The sequence below is a fragment of the Pyxicephalus adspersus genome, chromosome 12 (genome assembly GCF_032062135.1).
Source record: "Pyxicephalus adspersus chromosome 12, UCB_Pads_2.0, whole genome shotgun sequence".
Taxonomy (NCBI): Eukaryota; Metazoa; Chordata; class Amphibia; order Anura; family Pyxicephalidae; genus Pyxicephalus; species Pyxicephalus adspersus.
The window spans coordinates 12,234,788-12,254,337 of NC_092869.1; the positions used below are offsets into that span (position 1 = coordinate 12,234,788).

The 19,550-nt window shown below is 37.5% G+C and overlaps 2 protein-coding genes across 4 annotated transcripts in view; both read left to right on the forward strand.

Moving 5' to 3' along the window:
- Nucleotides 1-5,378, forward strand: part of KNSTRN (kinetochore localized astrin (SPAG5) binding protein) — a 12,426-nt gene extending 7,048 nt beyond the window's left edge. For all 3 annotated transcript variants that reach the window (XM_072427704.1, XM_072427703.1, XM_072427702.1), the window contains exons 4-9: nt 1,503-1,547; nt 2,599-2,698; nt 3,235-3,349; nt 3,554-3,615; nt 4,306-4,380; nt 4,932-5,378. In XM_072427704.1, the coding sequence (XP_072283805.1) occupies nt 1,503-1,547; nt 2,599-2,698; nt 3,235-3,349; nt 3,554-3,615; nt 4,306-4,380; nt 4,932-5,063 (529 nt within the window). In that variant the 3' untranslated portion in view covers nt 5,064-5,378. The remainder of the gene's footprint in view (nt 1-1,502; nt 1,548-2,598; nt 2,699-3,234; nt 3,350-3,553; nt 3,616-4,305; nt 4,381-4,931) is intronic.
- A 1,648-nt stretch (nt 5,379-7,026) lies between these two features.
- The window catches only part of IVD (isovaleryl-CoA dehydrogenase), a 19,656-nt gene continuing 7,132 nt past the window's right edge, over nt 7,027-19,550 (forward strand). Inside the window, exons 1-7 of the mRNA XM_072427701.1 lie at nt 7,027-7,191; nt 11,188-11,277; nt 11,911-11,962; nt 14,152-14,321; nt 15,239-15,332; nt 17,573-17,709; nt 17,998-18,094. Of these exons, the coding sequence (XP_072283802.1) occupies nt 7,054-7,191; nt 11,188-11,277; nt 11,911-11,962; nt 14,152-14,321; nt 15,239-15,332; nt 17,573-17,709; nt 17,998-18,094 (778 nt within the window). The 5' untranslated portion in view covers nt 7,027-7,053. The remainder of the gene's footprint in view (nt 7,192-11,187; nt 11,278-11,910; nt 11,963-14,151; nt 14,322-15,238; nt 15,333-17,572; nt 17,710-17,997; nt 18,095-19,550) is intronic.

A 19,550-nucleotide genomic window follows, 5' to 3' on the forward strand; every position in this document is an offset into this window, starting at 1 on the left:
TTTTATTAATTTTTTTTATATTTATGTATATTATAATTTATGAATTTAATATAATAAATAAATATAAATATCATACCCGGGAGTTAATCCTAAGAATTACAAGCCCACAATATAAACAAAAATTTCTATGCAAAAAAAATAGGATTTTATTAAAAGTACATTTTTTTTTTTTTTTACATGATTGTGTGTTTCAAACTTTTTTTATATTCATGATATCTACTAGACCCTTGTTCGGACATATTTCTGTAACTTACAGGTCTAAAATGTAAAAAAAATTTCATGAAAAACAATGTAATGCTTTTGGTACAGAAATCTAGACATCAGTGTAACGCCCAGGTGGTTAAAAAGGAGGAAACCCAGCATCTGGTGATGTCCATGAGTTCAAGACTACAGGCTGTCATTGCCAGCAGGGTTTTCAACCAAGTATTAGAAATGAACATTTTATTTTCAGCTTTTTAATTTGTCTAATTACTTTTGAGCCCTGAAATGAAGTGATTGTGTTAGTTCCTCACATTTCTATGCAATCTTTTTGTTCAACCCACTGAATTAAAGCTGAAAGTTTGCATCTGAGTTGTTTCATTTAAAATTTATTGTGGTAATGTACAGAACCAAAATTAGAAAAAAATTGTCTCTGTCCAAATATTTATCGACCTAACTGTACATGCAAGAATACGATTTTACACCTCTATTGCCACTTCTGAGTTGATCTGCTCATATGTGATAAAGAAACTGCTCCAGTGCCCATAGCTGACACGGCAGCATCTTTGGAAGTCAGCCCTGATCATTTTGTATACATTTTGTTTTCTATGGGAAACCCATTCCATGCAGGTAAAATTGTAATTCGAGGGTCAGAATAGGCATGTGGGAGCTAGTTATTGTTTTTTTTTTTTGTTTTTTTTTTTATATACATAGTTAAATGTTTAAAGTACAGAAGTGCTTTAATATTTGTTCAGACAGCAGGTTGCTGCTGCTAATTTCCATACAATGTTCGGTTTTCTCTGAAAATTCTATAGAACCACGTTCCAGAAAGTAATTGTGTTTCTGTGTTTTTTGTTTTGTTTTTTTTTTCTCCTCTTTTCTTGGCAAATTTTAAGTGGGGCTCTCATTGAATTATTTCTAACGCTAATTAGCTTGATGTATAACTGATCTTTTGGTTTCAGTAGCTGTTGCACACCTCAAACAAACAGATATCTGTAGTACAAGTTGAGCTGCAATTAGGTGAACACCTATAACATTCATTCAGGGTCTTGGATTTAAAAGGCATGAAAGGCAACCATACAGTCATTTTTAGAAACAAAAATACAACCCAATACAATTGGGTGTGGATCTACAGTAAAGAATTTTAGTGGGAACAAATATCTAGAGTAGTATTACGATATGTTTTATATTTTATGATTTTTTTTTTACACTGTAAAGTAAACCTGTTTTTAAAAAAAATGTATAGATCGCCATACAATAAATTTCTATGTTTGTTAATTTTTTTATTTTTTTTTTATCTACAGAAAAAAAAATGTTCCCCCTAAGAGAACTGTACCTCTGCCGCGTGGGTGAGTGTATTTTTTTTTGTCTTCGATCTTTGCAGTATAATTTCAAGCTAGTTCTTTGGAGTAGTAAATTTCTCATGGCTAGCAAGATCGCTCTATGCATGCAGCTATGTGGAAATGCCTGATGCAGTCAAATCAACGCATTTATCTTCTGAACTACGAAGTCCCAGTGTTTTTGTTTTTTTTTTGTATGTTTTGTTTTTTTTTCTTTTGATAAAGCGGTCATATATAATTATTTAATTGTGTTCAGAGTGGTTGGTATTATTATACACCATATTTATATAGTACCAAAATATTATGCAGCAATTTACAAAGTCCATATCCTTGTCACTAGCTGTCCCTCAAAGGGGCTCACAATCTAATATCCCTACCATAGTCGTATATCACTAACCCAGTTTTCTCTTATAAGACTTAAAGTTCCTTTCATAAACATCATTGATTGAGTGTAATAATAAATAATATTTCGTTGCCTAGCTAACTACCGTGGCCATGACTAAAATACATGTACAGTGGTACCTTGGTATAAGTCCTTAATTCGTTCCAGATCTTTGGACTTATACCAAACAAATTTTTCCCATAAGAAATAAAAGGAAAATGATTAATCTGTTCCCATGAAAAAAAAATCCTATTGTTATTGGCATATTATACATTGATGGGGCTGTATAAAATAGTTTAAACACTGCTAATACTAAAGTACATAAATACAAAAGCAATGAGATGAAATAAATGCTTATTTTTCATTTTTACCTAAAAAGGGGGGGCTGTCTTATTTGATGGCCCTGCCTTATCATCGGGGAAACACGGTATGTAATTCACAGAGAGTTATAGTGTGGATTGTTCACTGAATGGTAGCAACTGACATACTGTCTCGAGAGAGGTAATTAAGGGTAGCGTGTGGTGTTATGACTCATTTTGACCAATACATGCTCCAGCACGAAGGTTGTATACCAAGAAAAAATTTTCGTGTCCAAACAGGACTTATACCAAGTTGGACTTATACCAAGGTACTACTGTATTTTTTTTGTATTATTATTTTATTTTTTATTTTTTACAGACCAGTTACCCGATATAGATTGGAATCGGAGCTACGGGATCAGAATCAGTTATTGGAGGCAGCAAATAATACTTTACACAACAGGTTGCTCAGTGCACAGGTTGGTGTAAAATATCTCTATATATTACAGGATTGCTCATTTATGCCCATGAATGCTTGTTTAAGTTTAGGCAGTTTTGTCTCATTGCTTTGGCAGCCAAGACTTTCCTCTTCATTTCACAATCTTTCTAGTTGTTGGTGAAGAGCCTTGGCACCCTTACCATGGAGGACTATTGGCCCTGCAATGTCGGGCATGAAGTCACAGCCTGTGACCACCATTTGATTTTGAATTTATTGTATTTTCAGTTCAGTAATAGAACCCACCTATAGGAGTGCTCCTCCTTTGAGTAAAACAGTACACCAGAGAATTATGAATATTATTTGGATGTGTCCACATTGCTGTAAAATTGTAACATGATCTGCACATAGTTATTTCTCTATTGGAGGGTTTAATCTTTCTTCTAATGTCTGGTGAGCAGCTGTATGGTAGTGTTTAATAGACTCCTTTTGTGTAAAGGTTTTGAAATCTTTGCAATTTTATGCGTGTCTTATATCATTCTTTTTTTTTTTTTTGGCCAAAATTTTTCTTTTGGGCAGAGTACTATTCAAGAGATGTCTGAAAAACAAGACAATATGCAAGAAGAGTTAAAGGAATTAAAACAGCGTTTGGAAAAAAGTCTGATTATTTTGGAAAGTAGGAACATTGATCCAGGTAATTATTAGATGTAGTCAGTGAAATGTAGAACTAAGATGGGGAATCCAGGCAGAAAGTGTAATTGTGATTTGTACACATGTAATGTGATTTTATTTTACAGCAGCATACAATTCAGCCAACACTTTACTAAAATACTTTACCCCAACTATCTCATTGTTTAATGAGTATTCCTGAGATTCCATGCATTTTCTTTACTATTAGTTTCAGGTGAACAAATCATAGCGGATGCAGAAGAATTATGTAAGATCAAGGAAGAGACCAAGGTAGGTAACTTTATCACGTGAACATAAAAACATGATGGTAACCATTGAAACCTTTGGCCTCCTTTTTTTTTTTTTTTTTAAACATTTCAAATGCATTTACTTAAATTTTCATTAAAGTAAAATTTTATAAAATAGGCCTTCACAGTTTCTTTTTCAAAATTATTGCAGACAAGTTGCACACAGGCTTTATCCACTGATCTGATTCAGTGCTCCATCTCGTTTGTTCTGCCTATTTCCTGTAGTCCCAGAAACATCTTAAAAACAGCAGATTGTTTTTAAATAATATACTTTCTATAAAAAATATATCATTTTTTAATTTCTTTAGTGATTCAAGTTATACACTGGGGATCACATTAATAATAAGGCTGTTGCACAAAAAAAAAAAAAAATTCTGAGTTCAGGTACGCTTTAGGTAAATTTACTCCCAAGGCTTTTTCCATGAATTCCCTTCAACCTTTCTCTGTGAAGCAGTGGACGGATTTTATCATACTCGTTATTTGCGGCTTGGTAGAAGAGTGTCCATGTTATTGATCTATTCTAGTGAGAATAGCTCCACTTTTAAAGCTCCCCCTCTCATTTTTCCCAGCCTGCTACAGATTAAAAGCAAGCATGTGAGATTTTGATGACTATTTATTTATCTAAGGGTAATTGACTTTGTTTTTTTTTTTTTTTGTTTTTTGTTTTTTTTAGACTGCCACAGAGAATCTTTTAAAAGAACTTAAATATTTTACTTTGACAACCAAAGAACAAAAAAGACTTGTCCAGGTATGTGATTTTTCAACAATGGATATCAAAATTCAATGTGTAACTAGCTTATCAAAATGTTTTCCATGAGTTAGTCGGTGTAGTAATCGGAGTATGCAGAGAATCCTTCTGCATCCCATTATCATGCTGCAGAAAGAAAGTTCAGACCTTTTTCTGACCAATTGAATAATTTAAACAATATATGTAAGGTGATGTTAATTGTTAAGTTCACGAAAGGGTGGTGTCAAGCTTTCTTCACTCCCCATTTTTCATCTATTCACAAACACATTTACAAAAAAAAAATATATATATATATATGTGTGTATATGTGCTACAGATGTACACAATTCATACGGTTTGTTTTTATTTTTTTTTAAATAAAGCTTTGTGTTGCTTTACGCTTTAAAAGTTGCTGTAAGGAGAGAATATTTACTGATGACTTGCACACATACCTTATCAAAGAGGCCTGTTTTTTTTTTTTTTTTTTTTTTTTTTTTTATGCCCTTTTGTCAGGATTATTCCAAACACTATACTTCTTTAAATATTCTTAAACTGATCTTTCTATTGGACAGACTCTCAAGGCAAAATGGAAGGAGGCTGAAGAGAGCAGGAATCAGTTTCTAGAAGAGCAGAAAGCTTTCCAGACTGACATGGAGAAGTTTAGATCATCCCTTGAGGATACAGAGAAGTGGTTGGACTTGTGAAAAGACCTGTCCAGCAAATTCTGCTTTGTTTCTCAGAACATGTACAGCATTGCTTCCTGCCTGGGATGGGGGTACCCAGGTCATGCACCTTTCTGATTATCTGAAGTCAATGTTCCTGTTTAGTATGGCTTAGTAATATGTCAGGTCCTGCATTGTCAATGCAGTGACTGTCATTTTATCTCTCTCCACCTAAAGGTTGTTAAACTTCAGTATTTATTTCTGTATGTTTTTCTGTACATATATCTGCATCTGTTGCTAAAGAATGTGTTTTTTTGTTTACTGGATTTGAATTAATATTAAAAAGATACTATTGGAGTAAGGCTTGATATTTTTTATTTTTGTTTTTGTATGCATGGGTGCCCTTATGAGTAAGCACTTTGGTGCCAAAATCATGAACAAAACTGCTGGTGATGGTTGTTACCTTGTGACTACTTTATTTCAACAAAGGCCAAGTAAAATTGGCTGGTAAGTTTAATTCTTCCAGTTTGTGTGAGTACAGAAGTCCAGCCATGGTTGACTTGCAGTGGGGTGTGTGCAGTCTGCTCCCTAGTGGCAGTGCAGCTTTTTGCTGTAAAGATATATGCATTTCTCTCATACTCTCCTTCATTCCTGTTCCGGTGTTCATAACTGCTTTGCTCTGCAACCTTTGCAATGAAACCATCGAGCCACAGGCTGTGTCCCCTAGTGTACTGCAGCCCCATTCTTTCTTATGTGTGAACAAATGAAATGAGTGAATTCACAGAAAAGTATCCGTACAATGCTCAAAACACAGAACCTGGTCCAAAGTGTTTTTTTTTTTTTTTTCCTTTCAGTGGCAATACTGCACTAGAGTTCTGTTTATCTACATGCAGAATCTAATGTCACAGTACAGATTGAGGTCCTGTTTTACATTATAATCCCATGTCAATGACTAAGAGTTGTTCAAACCATGGAATCATCAGGATAGCAGGAAATTGGCATTTTCAGGAGCGAGTCTTTATATGTTCTCACTACAGGCTTCTTTCAGAGTGGCAGCTTATTTCAGGTCTTTATTTGTAGCTTTTAATTCATTTATATTAGTAAGGTATATCCACAGGTCCTTACTGGCTGCAGCGTTATCCTCCTTTGCACCCCAGAGTTTTGCTATTGCCAATGCACGTGGACTGGTACTTTCTGCCATAGTCACTATATTAAATTTGTGACATTTGGTTGCTGCTGAGGTGCCCACACATGCCCAGGACTACCATATAAAAAGTATGAAGGATGTGTACAGCACAGGGAGCGTATTTTATTGTTACTCCTGTGCACATATTTGCAATTACATCATCCTGGTCAAATTCACATGGTCAAAAATGCTAAACAGGAGAAGGCCTGGCCATGATGCTGGAGAGTTAGCGCACAGAAATAAGTGTATTACTACAGCAGGGGGGAGTATGTTAGTTTGATTTTAAAGTGAATCCTCGTGTTCCCCTTTTGCTGCCACATACAACACTTTATATTCTTCCTTTCACCCTTCCATCTTGATTCTGATTGGAAGAAGGGGATAGGGGGTGTTTGCTGCAGAATGCCAAGATGGCGCCGGCTTCAATGGTGACAAATATTGGCTGTACAGGGACTCCATGTCATTGATTGATGTTTTTGTTGGTGTTGATGACAGCTGGCAAGTTTTTTTCCACTTTAGGACTGAATCCCTGCTCTGTGTTATAGAATCTGCATGACAAGTTCTGACTACACTTAGGAAAATGCCATGTAACATATTTACCCTGCCAGCTTCCATCAGGGGGTAATGCCTGTATATGACAATAGAAAAGGTCAGTGCCAGGCATTCCGTATCACTGATCTGACTTTGTGTCCCCACTCCGCGCTCCCAAGGTGACCACACTACAGGGAATAAACGTATGGAATGGGCGGGGCTTCCTGTCAGCTGCCAAAACCCTATTGGCTTACATTTCCCACCCCCTTCCACCTCGCGTCCTATTGGACAGAAGGCTTCCAGTTGTTCCTGGACATCATGGCTGTGCTTCTCCGTAGAGTGTTTGGCGGCTGCCGGCGGGGATGGCCTGTGCTGGCACCGAGCAGCCGGGGGTGTTCCGGGACCTCAGTGCCGATAGATGACACTGTGAATGGGCTGAGCGATGAACAGAAGCAGGTGCGGTAACCTTCTCCTCAGAAGTGCAATGTTGTTATTTGTTGTAATGAGCGAGACACGGTGTAATGATAACTTACCTTCAGAGGTGTCTAACCTGCTGCCTGACCTTAACCCCTTTCCTTCTTCGTGCCAAACCTCAATCCCTTCCTACCTGCTGCCTAAAGGTAACCCCCCCCCCCTACTCAATGCCCTGAACCATACATACCCATCCCCTATAGCTACCCCTCCAGGTAAATGTCTATTGGTAACCACAACTAACCTACCCATCCCCCATAGCTACCCCTCCAGGTAAATGTCTATTGGTAACCACAACTAACCTACCCATCCCCCATTGCTACCCCTCCAGGTAAGTGTCTATCCTTAAAGAGAAACTAAACTCAAAAATGCCTAAAACAAAAAAAAAAAAAGACCTGGCATCCGTCTCTGAGCCAGCTGCCATCTTCTCCTCTTCTTCGGGGTTCTTCTTTTTACATCACCTGACCCAGGAGTGAGATCGGGTAACGTAGGTTGGGAAAAAAAATTGTCAATCTCACTGTACATGCGTGATCTTAATCACCAAAAAAAAGTGTTGCACTTAAACAGAATTGTCACCTTACATAAAAGAGTCCTCTACCATTTTTATGTAAAGTGAAATTTCTTTATAATACGCTTTAACCACAACTAACCTACCCATCCCCCATAGCTACCCCTCCAGATAAGTGTTTATCCTTAACCACAACTAACCCATCCAGAACCATACATGCCCATCCCCCATAGCTACCCATCTAGGTAAGTGTTTATCCTGATCTGCAACTAACCCATCCAGAACCCAACCCCTATAGCTACCTCTCCAGGTAAGCTTCTATCACTAACCACAACTACCCAGAACTTAAACCCCTATTACTACCCATGTGGGTAACTGTCCAGTCTTAAGGTGCGTACACACTTCCAATTTTTATCGTTCCAATCGAACGACGAACGATCGATTGGGCAAAAAATCGTTCGTAAAAAAGTAACCAACGACGCCGACGAACGAGGAAAGTCGCTGGAAACGAACGACCGGACCGGCGGATCGGATTGGACGACGATCGTTGAACATCGTTCGTGTGTACGGTCGTTCGTTGATCGTCCATGCGTGATGAACGAACGTCCGTTCACTTTCCTGTCGTGCACATAGTTCCTCTATCGCTTAAACGATCGTATCTATTGTGTGTACAATATCTACGAACGATCGTGTCGTTACCTCTCTGTGCAGGATCGGTGCTATACGATCGTTCATATATATCGTGCAGGAACGTTCGTCGTTCGTTTTCCGACGATAATAATTGGAAGTGTGTACGTAGCTTTAATCTTTCTAGGTAGGACAATGAGGTATGTAGTGTATTTCGACATAACAGATGAGGGGCATTAGGTATCTGTGTCACAGGGATGCAGTGTTCTCCCCAGCCCCTTTTAGCTGGGCGCAGCACCCAGCACTTTTCAACAAACACCTGGCTGTTTTTGGGTGGTTACTGAAGAGTTGGGTCACAATATAGGGTCACAATCCACCTACAATTTCTTCCCACCTGGCTTAAAAAAAATTCTGGATAGACCACAGGGATGGCATCATATGTAGGACTAGGGGGTCTCGTTCATATTGGGCTTGCTATAAAACCTTTACAAAGACACCAGATATATTAGTAATCACTTGTTTCTTCATTGGTGGTGATGTGTGAGCACAAACAGTGAGTAACATATATAGAACGGTTCTGCAGGATTTACCTATACCTTTGTAGAACGAAAATCTTCCTAATCAACCTCACACTACAAACCTGTTACAAAATCTAAAGAAGATTCGACTGTGTGGCCATTTTTATTTACAAGTACCATTTTATTCCTCCCATCATTTGGAACAAAATCCACCCGTCCATTTTTTTCAGCTATCAAAAGTATTACTGCACTTACCATTTCTTTCACCCGGTATTATTATTGCATCTGGTAATTCTTTAAGTCATAAAAGTCCATTAGGTTGTTGCCTTCCTATAGCTGCCATAGTAGCCATCAATTAGATTTTCTTGGCCACATACAGGCAGAAGCAGATTATTATCAGTAAACAGCATTTATCTAGCGCCAACATATTACGCAGCGCTGTACAATAAATAGGGATTCTCAGAACTCCATGCAGGAAGCTCATGTTCATAGCATGTCTTATGGGTGATTCATGTTTCATGTTATTTCTATTTCACTCGTTCTGTAAAGCATTTCCTTTTTTAATCAGATGTCTTTGATTCTTTGTCTTCTCATCAGTTGTTCTGCATAGATTTCAACTTCATAAATGGACCTTCTCACAAAAGCTACTACATGTAATTAAACATTTGTGTGTACAGCCAGACTTTTTCTCCTACCTATGGGGCCTCTTATTGTCTCTGCAGAGTTCTGATTAATCGGTGCCCTTTAAGGTGATAATAGGTTTAACACAGGTTAAAATCTCAAGCTTCAAAACAATCTTTAGCCCTCTTCTTCAACAACTGTGCCCTTCTTGCTTCTGAGGGCAACATATTTATATGCCAAGTACAGACATAACCTAGGTGTACATTGGCAGGGTGCTTTGATTGATTTAGGGAGCTGTGTACAGTATGTGGGAAGAAAGCCAGCCGTAATCTACCTGTATGCACAAAGATCCAGTGATTTCATCAGGGGTCTAAAATAAGATATATAAAAATAAACAGAAATGTGTCTAATATAAATAATATATAAAATGTTAATTTTAGTAAAGGTTGGTCAACAATTTTGAATCTAGAGCTAAGGGTGTAGGAATCAAGGTCAGTCCATATGAGTTCCACTGGGGTGTCCTGCAGCAACATCGACTTTCTGACATAGACATTATAATGTATTTGAGTGAAATTAGAAAACTAACATGATATGAAGATATAACATCCTGACAGTATAAATGGCTAAAACCATAGACAAGTAACAGCTGATCTACCACACTTTATAGAAGTAAACATTTCTCTTTTTGACATTCTTGATATTGCATACTTATCTGTACCTTTTATGATCCTCACCTGCTAAACTGTGCATGTTGCATAAAAAATGGCTTTGTGTGTATACCCAAAAGTTTATTTGTTGCCACCACTATTTGTACTTACTTGCTTTCATTTAGCCACCAAACCATGTGGCCCTCAAAAGCAGAATAAGAGAAGAACGTTTGCGTATGAGGAGCATGTAGGGCACCACCCTTACACCCACAAGAGTGCTCATGCTTGGTCTTTTTTTTTTTTAATAATTGATAGATTGGGAAAAGGGTTGGAAATTCTGTAAAGTTTTAATGTTAACCTTTATGTCTATCAGGAGGATCACTGTGACAGCAAGGGAGACAAATTAATTTTAATGTTGTATGTTCCTTCCTTGGGGAGATTCTTCTAACTTGCTGTGCAGACAAGAAATAGAGAGAGTCTGTCCTGTGGGGTCATTGGAACTAAAATAGAAATTAGTCCTGTAGGGGGTCATGGGAACAAGAATTGGCAGAAATCAGTCCAGTGAGTTGGGGGGGGGGGGGTCCTTTCTGTGGTGTCAGTGGGTCAAGTGAAGGAAATCAGTCACTGTGGTGACTCTTTCCAAGTTTTGTGGAGCGGATGCAACCCCATCATTGGTGTCAGTGAAATAAGTAGTGCCCCTGTATCATTTCCCTTATCATTTGTCTGCCATTGTTGGGACATTGTGACAGTGGTAGTATTATTACCCCACCCTTGGTGTCAATGGGAGGAATAGTGCCTTGTTATTATTCCATAATAATAAATACACGTGTAAATATATAGCGTGTAAGACAGACATAAATAAAGACTGCACAGAAAACAAGAATCCCATTACATTCTTTTGCATTTTGTGCCATTATACATTATATTACATATATAACATTGCCCATTTCCATGGAGGTAAACACTGGCTGGTGTGTCCATCTGTGTGCCGTAATTATTGGTAGAACTCTGCCAGGATTCCTTTATTAACCAGAAGGCCTAATTTTTCGCTCTTTTTCAGCTCCGACACACTATACGCAAGTTTCTCCAGGACCATCTGGCACCTAAAGCACAGGAAATTGATCAACAAAATGAATTCAAAGACCTGAGGGTAGGTACTGTTGTTGTTAGAGCTGGAATACAGTGTTCTTCTCTTACAGGCAATCACTTAACTGCTAGGTGCCTTGTGTCTTGTGTCTTGTGCAATGATTTATTGAGCATTTTACTGGCAGGTATTTGTATAGCATTTTAAATATTTGTAGATATAACTAAAGTACAGACTCTGATATAACAAACGTGTTATTGTGATGTGCCAGAAGTAAAACATGTTGTTTTCTCCATGTCTACAATACCATGGCAAAAATTATTCCTGTTTCCTTCATTTTACTCCTCAGCCAATTGAAAGCAGGGAAATGTTTTGCAGGTTCTTGGCTGTAATGTGAACATTCTCTAAGCTAGTTGAAGTTCTATTTTTTTCTCAACAAGTAACCCTTGGAACAGTTTTCAGGTCTTAAAGGATCCTCCAAAATCATTTAATTGGAGATCAGTGGAAAAGTGCCCCTTACATTAGTGGTTTAATAATGTTTTATAAAGTATCCATGTTTGTTTGGCCCTTAAGCTCACTTGCCTGAATTTGTTTTAATAAAGTAAACTAATGAGTTTAATAAGTCCCAATGATTAAAGTTAAGGAGGTTAAAGTTACTAAACATTGTAATGTAAGTCACCATTTCCATCTGTTTTTCAGAACTTTTGGAAGAAACTTGGAGATATGGGAGTTCTTGGAATTACGGCTCCAAGTAAGTGCGTCTTTAGCTAGAAAATGTTGGGGACATATTAAAGGCACATTTCAGCCAAACTCAAACATTGAGTGGGAAAAATTGCTGAAGCCAGACTTGGTTCACCAACTGAACATTTGTTACCCCATGCTATCCCGTTTGTGTTAGGACAACCTAATCCTGATCCCTAAACTTTAATTTGACAAGGATTCCTATCTGAATTCTGAAAATACAGTACATTACGTTTTCTTTTAGATTTTGCAGGCAGGGACCTTACTTTGTCTTTCTAGTGGGCATGAAGGAAGCATTTATTGCACAGAAGTACAGATTCTTTCCTGCAACAAAAGTGTATATGATAGCAATTGTTTTTATATACTGTTTTTACACTTGAAGGGAGAGCCTGAAAGTAAGGAAAGCATCCAAAATCTGTTTTCCAGTATGCATGAGACATGGTTCTCCCCATTCATCAAAAAACAATCTTGTGTTTCCTGCATGCCAGCAGGAATTGTCCACTTATTTTTTTCTTCCTTACTTGCTGATGGTCACATAGAACTTAATGGAACTTGTCTGACCTTGTTGAAGGGGAGACAATCCCTTTTATATCTTTCATATCTACATACTGTATCCTACCCCTCAGGAAGGATTGGGGATGATGCCTGGCAGCTCCCTTTCCTGACACAGTGGATTACCAGATCTTTTTTACATTGTGAGGTTTGGAGGTGACTCCTGGCAGCTTCTTCTCTTGGCACAGTTGGAAAGCAGAACATGTTAAGGGTTGTGGATAACTCCTTTAAGTTTCTGCTCTTGGAATTTGGCACTTGCAGCTCACAGCATGCCTATTTCTTGCTGGATATGAAAGGAGGAAGTGGTGTTGAATTTAGGCCTGTTGTCACTTTTAAATCCACAATTAATGTATTCACAGCAGATCCCAGTATAAAGAAAGCCTAAAGCCTCATGGCCACACGTCTGGGTTTGGGTTGCAGTGCCCAGTCTTGCTCTGGGCATCTTTAAAGGCACCTTCATCCCTCATCATGCATACATCCCTCATCATGAAGTTAGTGTTTGAGGCTGCAACCCAAGGAAACAGCTTATCCCTCTCTCTTTGTAACAGTTGTTTTCTGTACTTTTTAAGATGGATGTGTGCTTCCTGGGTCCCTGGCGGGTCTCCTAGGAGCATAGAAGGCTAACTGCCCTGTGTTTCCATGTCAACTAGAGAAGAGTTCTCCTTCTTTGCAGACATCTCCAGTTATGTTCAAAAACGAGAGGTGAAGGAAAATCTCTCTAATGGGACACAAAGAAAGAAAACGGGGTTCAACCATGCTTTACTCTAGCCAAAAAAATGTTTTGGATTAGACACTTTAATACTTTTTCCAGTTTTAGCTATACGCTTTTCTCATTTTAATGCAAATGTAAAAAAAAAAACAAAAACAAATGTTAGCTAATAGTTGAAGTGTTTCCCAATCCTAAGGGATATTTTTTTAAATCTGTATATGAGAAAGAACTGTAGCTTAAATTTCAGAACATTTTGTTCAATTATTATTTACAGTTATTCTACATACAACAAGAAAATCAGAGCTAGGTGGTAATTCAGCAAGCCAGCAAATACTAAAATCTGAACTATCTGTCTGGTGCCCTATTTAAAGGGATTCACAATATACTGTACCAACAAGGTCAACCAAAACCTAAAGAGCTCAATGTATATTGGAGAAATCCTAATAAAAAAAACTTCTTGCTAGTTCTGGGGCTGTAGAAGTGATATCACTCCCTAGAAACATATGTCTGTTATTGAGAAGTTGGGAGGAACCTGACTGGTTCTCTTTAGGGCACCTACTAACATTCTGAAAGTTTTGTAATAAACAGATAAATTCTGTTATGCCCATGTATAATTTTTCTGATAGCTGAATATGCCCTTCAAGACAAATAAGTAATTTTGTGTGTCAATATTTTATAGTACTCTGGAACTGATCTGCAAAAAAAGAAAATGCTTTTTTCTGCAGTATCTGAATTCTAACATTGGATGATTTAGATTTCAAGAAAGGAAAGGTAGTAGTTAGTAATACTGTTAGACCTTTCCAATTCACAAACTGAACAGTTCCACATACTGTGCAACATATCTCATTTGTGTGAGGTTCAAGTGTCTATTAGATTTTGGAAATATTTGTTTTGACTGTCTCTTACCCCAGTATAATATAGCTTATATATTGTTGCAGCTGAGTATGGAGGATCTGCCATGGGTTACATGGAGCATGTTTTAGTTATGGAAGAAATCTCACGTGTGTCTGGAGCCATTGGACTAAGTTATGGTGCCCATTCCAACCTCTGTATAAACCAGTTAGTGAGAAATGGGAATGAAGCACAGAAAGAAAAATATCTTCCGAAGGTAAGTTCTACGATATTACCCAACTTCAGTGAAACACTCTCTAAATTAGGTGTAGTTTTATTTTTTTTATTTTTTTGTGGTTTGGTAAGAACAGTATTTTCTCAAGGGAGGTCAGTGATTAATAGAAATTAATGAATCACATCCCAGTTTGTATAACTGGAAGAGAACAAGGGTTTTTAAATATATGTTGGGATTTTATGTGGTATTTATATATTTTTTTTAATGTATCCAGGAATATAATTAAAATACCAATATACATTTAAAAACTCTAGTTCTGTACTAGTACTTGCAAAAGTATGGAATAGTACAGTGTTTATCAGGAGGTACACAGATGGAGCTGGAGGGAATTTGTTTATTTGAAATTTTTTTACAAAGAATCATCTAAATCAGCCAGTCTACATGTATGTTCCAGGGATTCCTCTTACCAGTGTCAGTGTATTTGAACCTATTGAAGAGACAACATGAGTTAAAACATAGAAGGAAAGGTAGGGAGCTATTTGCTGTGATAAAGCGTGCATTATTAAGTTGACATTGTTGGATCTGTTGTGGCATTGTACACTGCATGCAGCAATTTCCATACAGTCAATACAATCACAATCAATACGTTCACATCACTGTTAAGAAATAGGAAATCAAGCTTATGTTTACTTCACCTATGATGTACAGTATTATTCCTTCAGAGTTAGTTTCATCACTTCCTGTCTGTATAGTATAAACTATAATTAGGTGTATTGATGGAGTATTTGTATAATAATAATTAAAACAATGTTATACCCATATAATGTTTTGCCCTCTAGCAGTATATATAAACATGTCACTGCCCATTATAATGTTTTGCCCGTTTACTGTGTATCTCGGATATGTGTACATCACGGATAGCTGGTTTTTTGATTTGCCTAATAATGCTTTATCAACAGCTAATCAATGGCGAACATATAGGAGCACTTGCCATGAGTGAGCCCAATTCTGGTTCTGATGTAGTGTCCATGAAGTTGAAGGCAGAGAAGAAAGGTTGGTTGCATTGCTTACAATTTTCCTATTTTTTTTTAGCTCCTATAACCTGTGGTTCGAACTTTCCATAGGTATTCAATGGACCCACAGCATAGCTGGTGAACAGGTTTGGGCTTCCAGGTGTCTTGCTGAATGCTTTGTTTTCCTCTTTACTGCCTACCAACATGTTTTTGCTCAAGTTGATCCAAGTGACAGTTTGGTCTCAACAAAAAACAGAAGAAAGTATTACTACTTTCTTTCCCCAGGACTAAACACAAGGGGTCTATTTATAAATCTGTGAATCTCACATTTCCTAAAACATTTAAATGAGATGTATATTGGATTCTAAATGTGGAAAAGTAAGACAATTCTGATTATGATTGTTGGTTTTTCATCAGAGATTTTTTTCCCCATCTAAATTTCACAAATTTACTTATTAGTCATTTGGGTGTTTGCAGCCAGAAGATGACAGGGCATCAGTGATAAGTTGTAAGTCAGAAGCTCAGGGGTCAGCTGCGCCCTCCCGACCTTTCTACCTGTAGCAGCAGCATAAGATTATAGAGAAACATAATCATTTGTTTAAAATCTAAAATATGTGATCTGGTGACAGACCCATAGAATATAATAAACTTCCCCCAATTATTCATCTATTCAAATAACTGTAATAATGATTATTGAATTTATGAAGTTTTGATAAATGCAAGTAATATATTTTTGGATAAGAAGGCAAAAAAAAACCCTTGTAAAATTTGCTTCAACAGGGAAAAAAAATCCTTCCTGATTCCATGAGGCAATCGGATGTTCCCAGGATCAACAGTCACTGTTATTTTTAAAGCCTTAATACCCAGTTATATTCTGTGCTTCTAGAAAAACATCCAGCTTTTTCTTAAAGCAATCTATAGTAGTTGCTGAAACTACTTCCTGAGGGAGCCGATTCCACATTTTCACAGACCTTACAGTGAAGAATCTCTTCCTTATCCGGAGATTAAACTTCTTTTCCTCCAGACGCAAAGAGTGCCCTCTTGTTCTTTGTAATGATCTCAAAGTGATCTCAAAGGGGAACAGAGTTCTCTATATGGACCATTTATATATTTACACAGGGTGATTACATCCCCCCTTAAATGTCTCTTCTCAAAGGAGAATAGATTCAGTTCAGCTAATCTCCCCTCATAGCTGAGTTCCTCCATTTCTTTTATTTGTTTAGTTACCCTTCTCTGCACTCTCTCCAATATCGTTTTTGTGAACTGGTGCCCAAAACTGGACTGCATATTCCAGATGTGATCTGACCAATGCTTTGTACAGGGGCAGGATTATGGGCCTGATTTATCAAAGCTCTCCAAGGCTGGAGAAAATACACTTTCAGAAGTGAAGGTGGGTGATCCAGAAAACAAGGAATGTATTTTTAAAAATCATTTGCTAGCAAATGTTTTGATTCCTGGACCAGATCCACTCCAGGTTTGCTAGATCACCCAGCTTCACTGATGAAAATGTATTCTCTCCAGCCTTGGAGAGCTTTCATAAATATCCCCACTTTTGTGGATATGAAGAAATGGGATATTATAAGAGACAAAACAAAGGTATACAGCCAATCATACTTCAGAGGAAAACTTCTTGTACACTCCAATTCTGCAAAATGTTTATTTATATTACAGTGGATACAGATACAGTTGTAGTGTCCACTAGAGGTACTTCAATATAAATGGATGTTGATTTTTTTTTTTTTTGTGTTCCACACAAGCCCAAAGCCTGTAAAGCAGTGTTTCTCAACCATGTCTGTGAAAACCCAAGGTTTCATGGGCAATGAGCAATTTGTGCCTCTTGGGTCAATTTAACTGACAACAGTGGTCTTTTTGGTTATATGTGAGGGTGACTTTCTTCACACTGGCTACCAAACTAATGTACTGTGGATACAGTAATTATAGAAGGGTTTCCCCAAGACCTGAAAGTTATTTCAAGGGCCCCCATTACTAAAAAAAATGAGAAAGCCTGCTGTTAAAAAATAAAAGAAAAATTCTAACCACATTTTTTTGTCGATTTTTGAATATAAAACATACAATTTTAGACTGAAACAGTGGACATAAAAAAAATGTGGTGGCTGCTTTAGTTTTTGTGGTAAAAAATTACAGGTTTTAGCTGCAGGTGGGCCTTATTTTTTAGCCAATGTAAAATATTTTATTCAGTCCTGCAAGCACAAATTACTTTCCTAAATGGCCTGTCATTTCAAATATTGTTAAAGTACCTCTTGTTTCTGAATTGGCTAGGTGACTATTACATTCTTAATGGCAACAAATTCTGGATTACAAACGGGCCAGATGCAGATGTATTGATTGTTTATGCCAAGACTGACTCCACTGTTAAGCCAGCTTCACATGGCATCACTGCCTTCATTGTGGAAAAGGTAAGTTTAGTAATCCTTTGAGAAAAATATTTAGCCTTATATTGTTTACCTCTCTTGGGGAAAAAAAAAGTATTGGGTGTTGGGCTGATTCACCAGCTTTAGTTACTAACCCAAGATAAGTATTTCTTTCCACTTTACTCACCTGTGTTTTTGTACTAGGTTAGAGACTGAATAAATTGAGGCTAGTGGATTAGCGTCACAGCAGAAAGCAAACATTTTCAGAAAGATGTTGGTAGTTTGAGCCTTTTTTTTCCTCACCTTATGTATACTTACTTTTATTTTTTGTAGGACACTCCAGGATTTAGCACAGCACAAAAACTTGACAAACTTGGGATGAGAGGGTCAAACACTTGTGAGCTGGTGTTTGAGGACTGCAAGATTCCAGGTCAGTAGATCAAATTAATATCTGAACCATGTTCAGCGTTTTTCATAGCAGGGTTTTTTTTTCTTGGAAGAGCTTAGGCTAGGTCTACATGGACGTTTTTTAAAAACGTATGTAAACGTTCCTATTGTGTTTATATGCGTTTTTATGCACTTTATTAGCGTTTAAAGCTTGCCTTCAAAATGCTGGAAAAAACATATGCTGTGTTTTTCTGCATTATCGTGTTTTTCAGTGTTTTAACTAATTTGCATATTGCAAGATAAATGTCATAAACGTGCCTCAACTAAACGTCCTGGTGTAGATTAACCCCTTGTAATGCATGGGGATTTCAAACAAGGGCTTTAGAAGCCTCAGGTTAAACGCTGGGGAAACCGTCCGTGTAGACTAAGCCTTAGTGACTTTTTCTGTCACTTAAAATGTATGCCTGGGCAAAATAAACAGAGAAAAAACACAAACACGTTCAGTATATCCACAATGTGTTCAGTAGTTGACCAAAGATTGTAAGGAAGGTAGGGCACTGAGACTGAAGGCTTTTAATATATATGCGTTTATTTGCATTTTTATGGAACTGCCCTTTTAAAACCATCTTTTAGTTTTAGATAATGATTTTGTGTTAACTGAAGTACAGATAGTCCCCGGGTTACATAGGAGATAGGGACTGTAGGTTTGTTCTTAGGTTGAATTTGTATGTAAGTCGGAACAGATATATTATTTTAATAAATGCAACTAGGACAGATGTTTGTCTCAACATACTATTAGGCAGCGTATTGTCAGTTACTGTATAAAGTCCTCACTGTTGGACTTTATTCATTAACTGACTTTATACAGTATCACAAACAAAGCAAAAAAAAACTTTATGGAGTCTAGACATTTATTAACTTCTGGAGCAAGCTGTTATTTGATATGCAAAAAGAAACAATTGCAGAGTTTGTCTTGCTATTTAAACATTTATAGCCAACAAGAGTTTCAAGAGCTTGCAGAAGAGCTCAGTCCTTAAGATCACCCACAACCTCAGCTGTGTTTAGCAAAACATTTCTTCCGCAAGTCATGCAAACCGCCCCCCCATAAAGCCTTTGTCCTGCACAGGAGCGAGCAGAGGAGCCCCGTTCTTATCTAGGTGTCGTCCGTGTGTCTGATGTCCTTAACTCGGGGACTACCTGTACCATTTTTTTCAACTTTAAAACCTCGGTGGCAAAATCTGCAAGACTGGGATATTCGAGAGGGAACCTAAACCAATTGCAAAGTCTAATCAACAGCAGGATAATATAATACAAAAGATTAAGTTCATGATACACTATACAGCCAGTGTATTTTTTATGAGATTATGAGATCGCGGGGGCACGGGTGTCGGCTTCTCCTCGCTCTCCTCCTGGCTGCAGCGCGTCTCCTCCTCTGAGAGAGGAGAAGCCGACATGCATACCCCAGCGATCCCATAAGCAGGCTGATCCAGCCTGCTTAC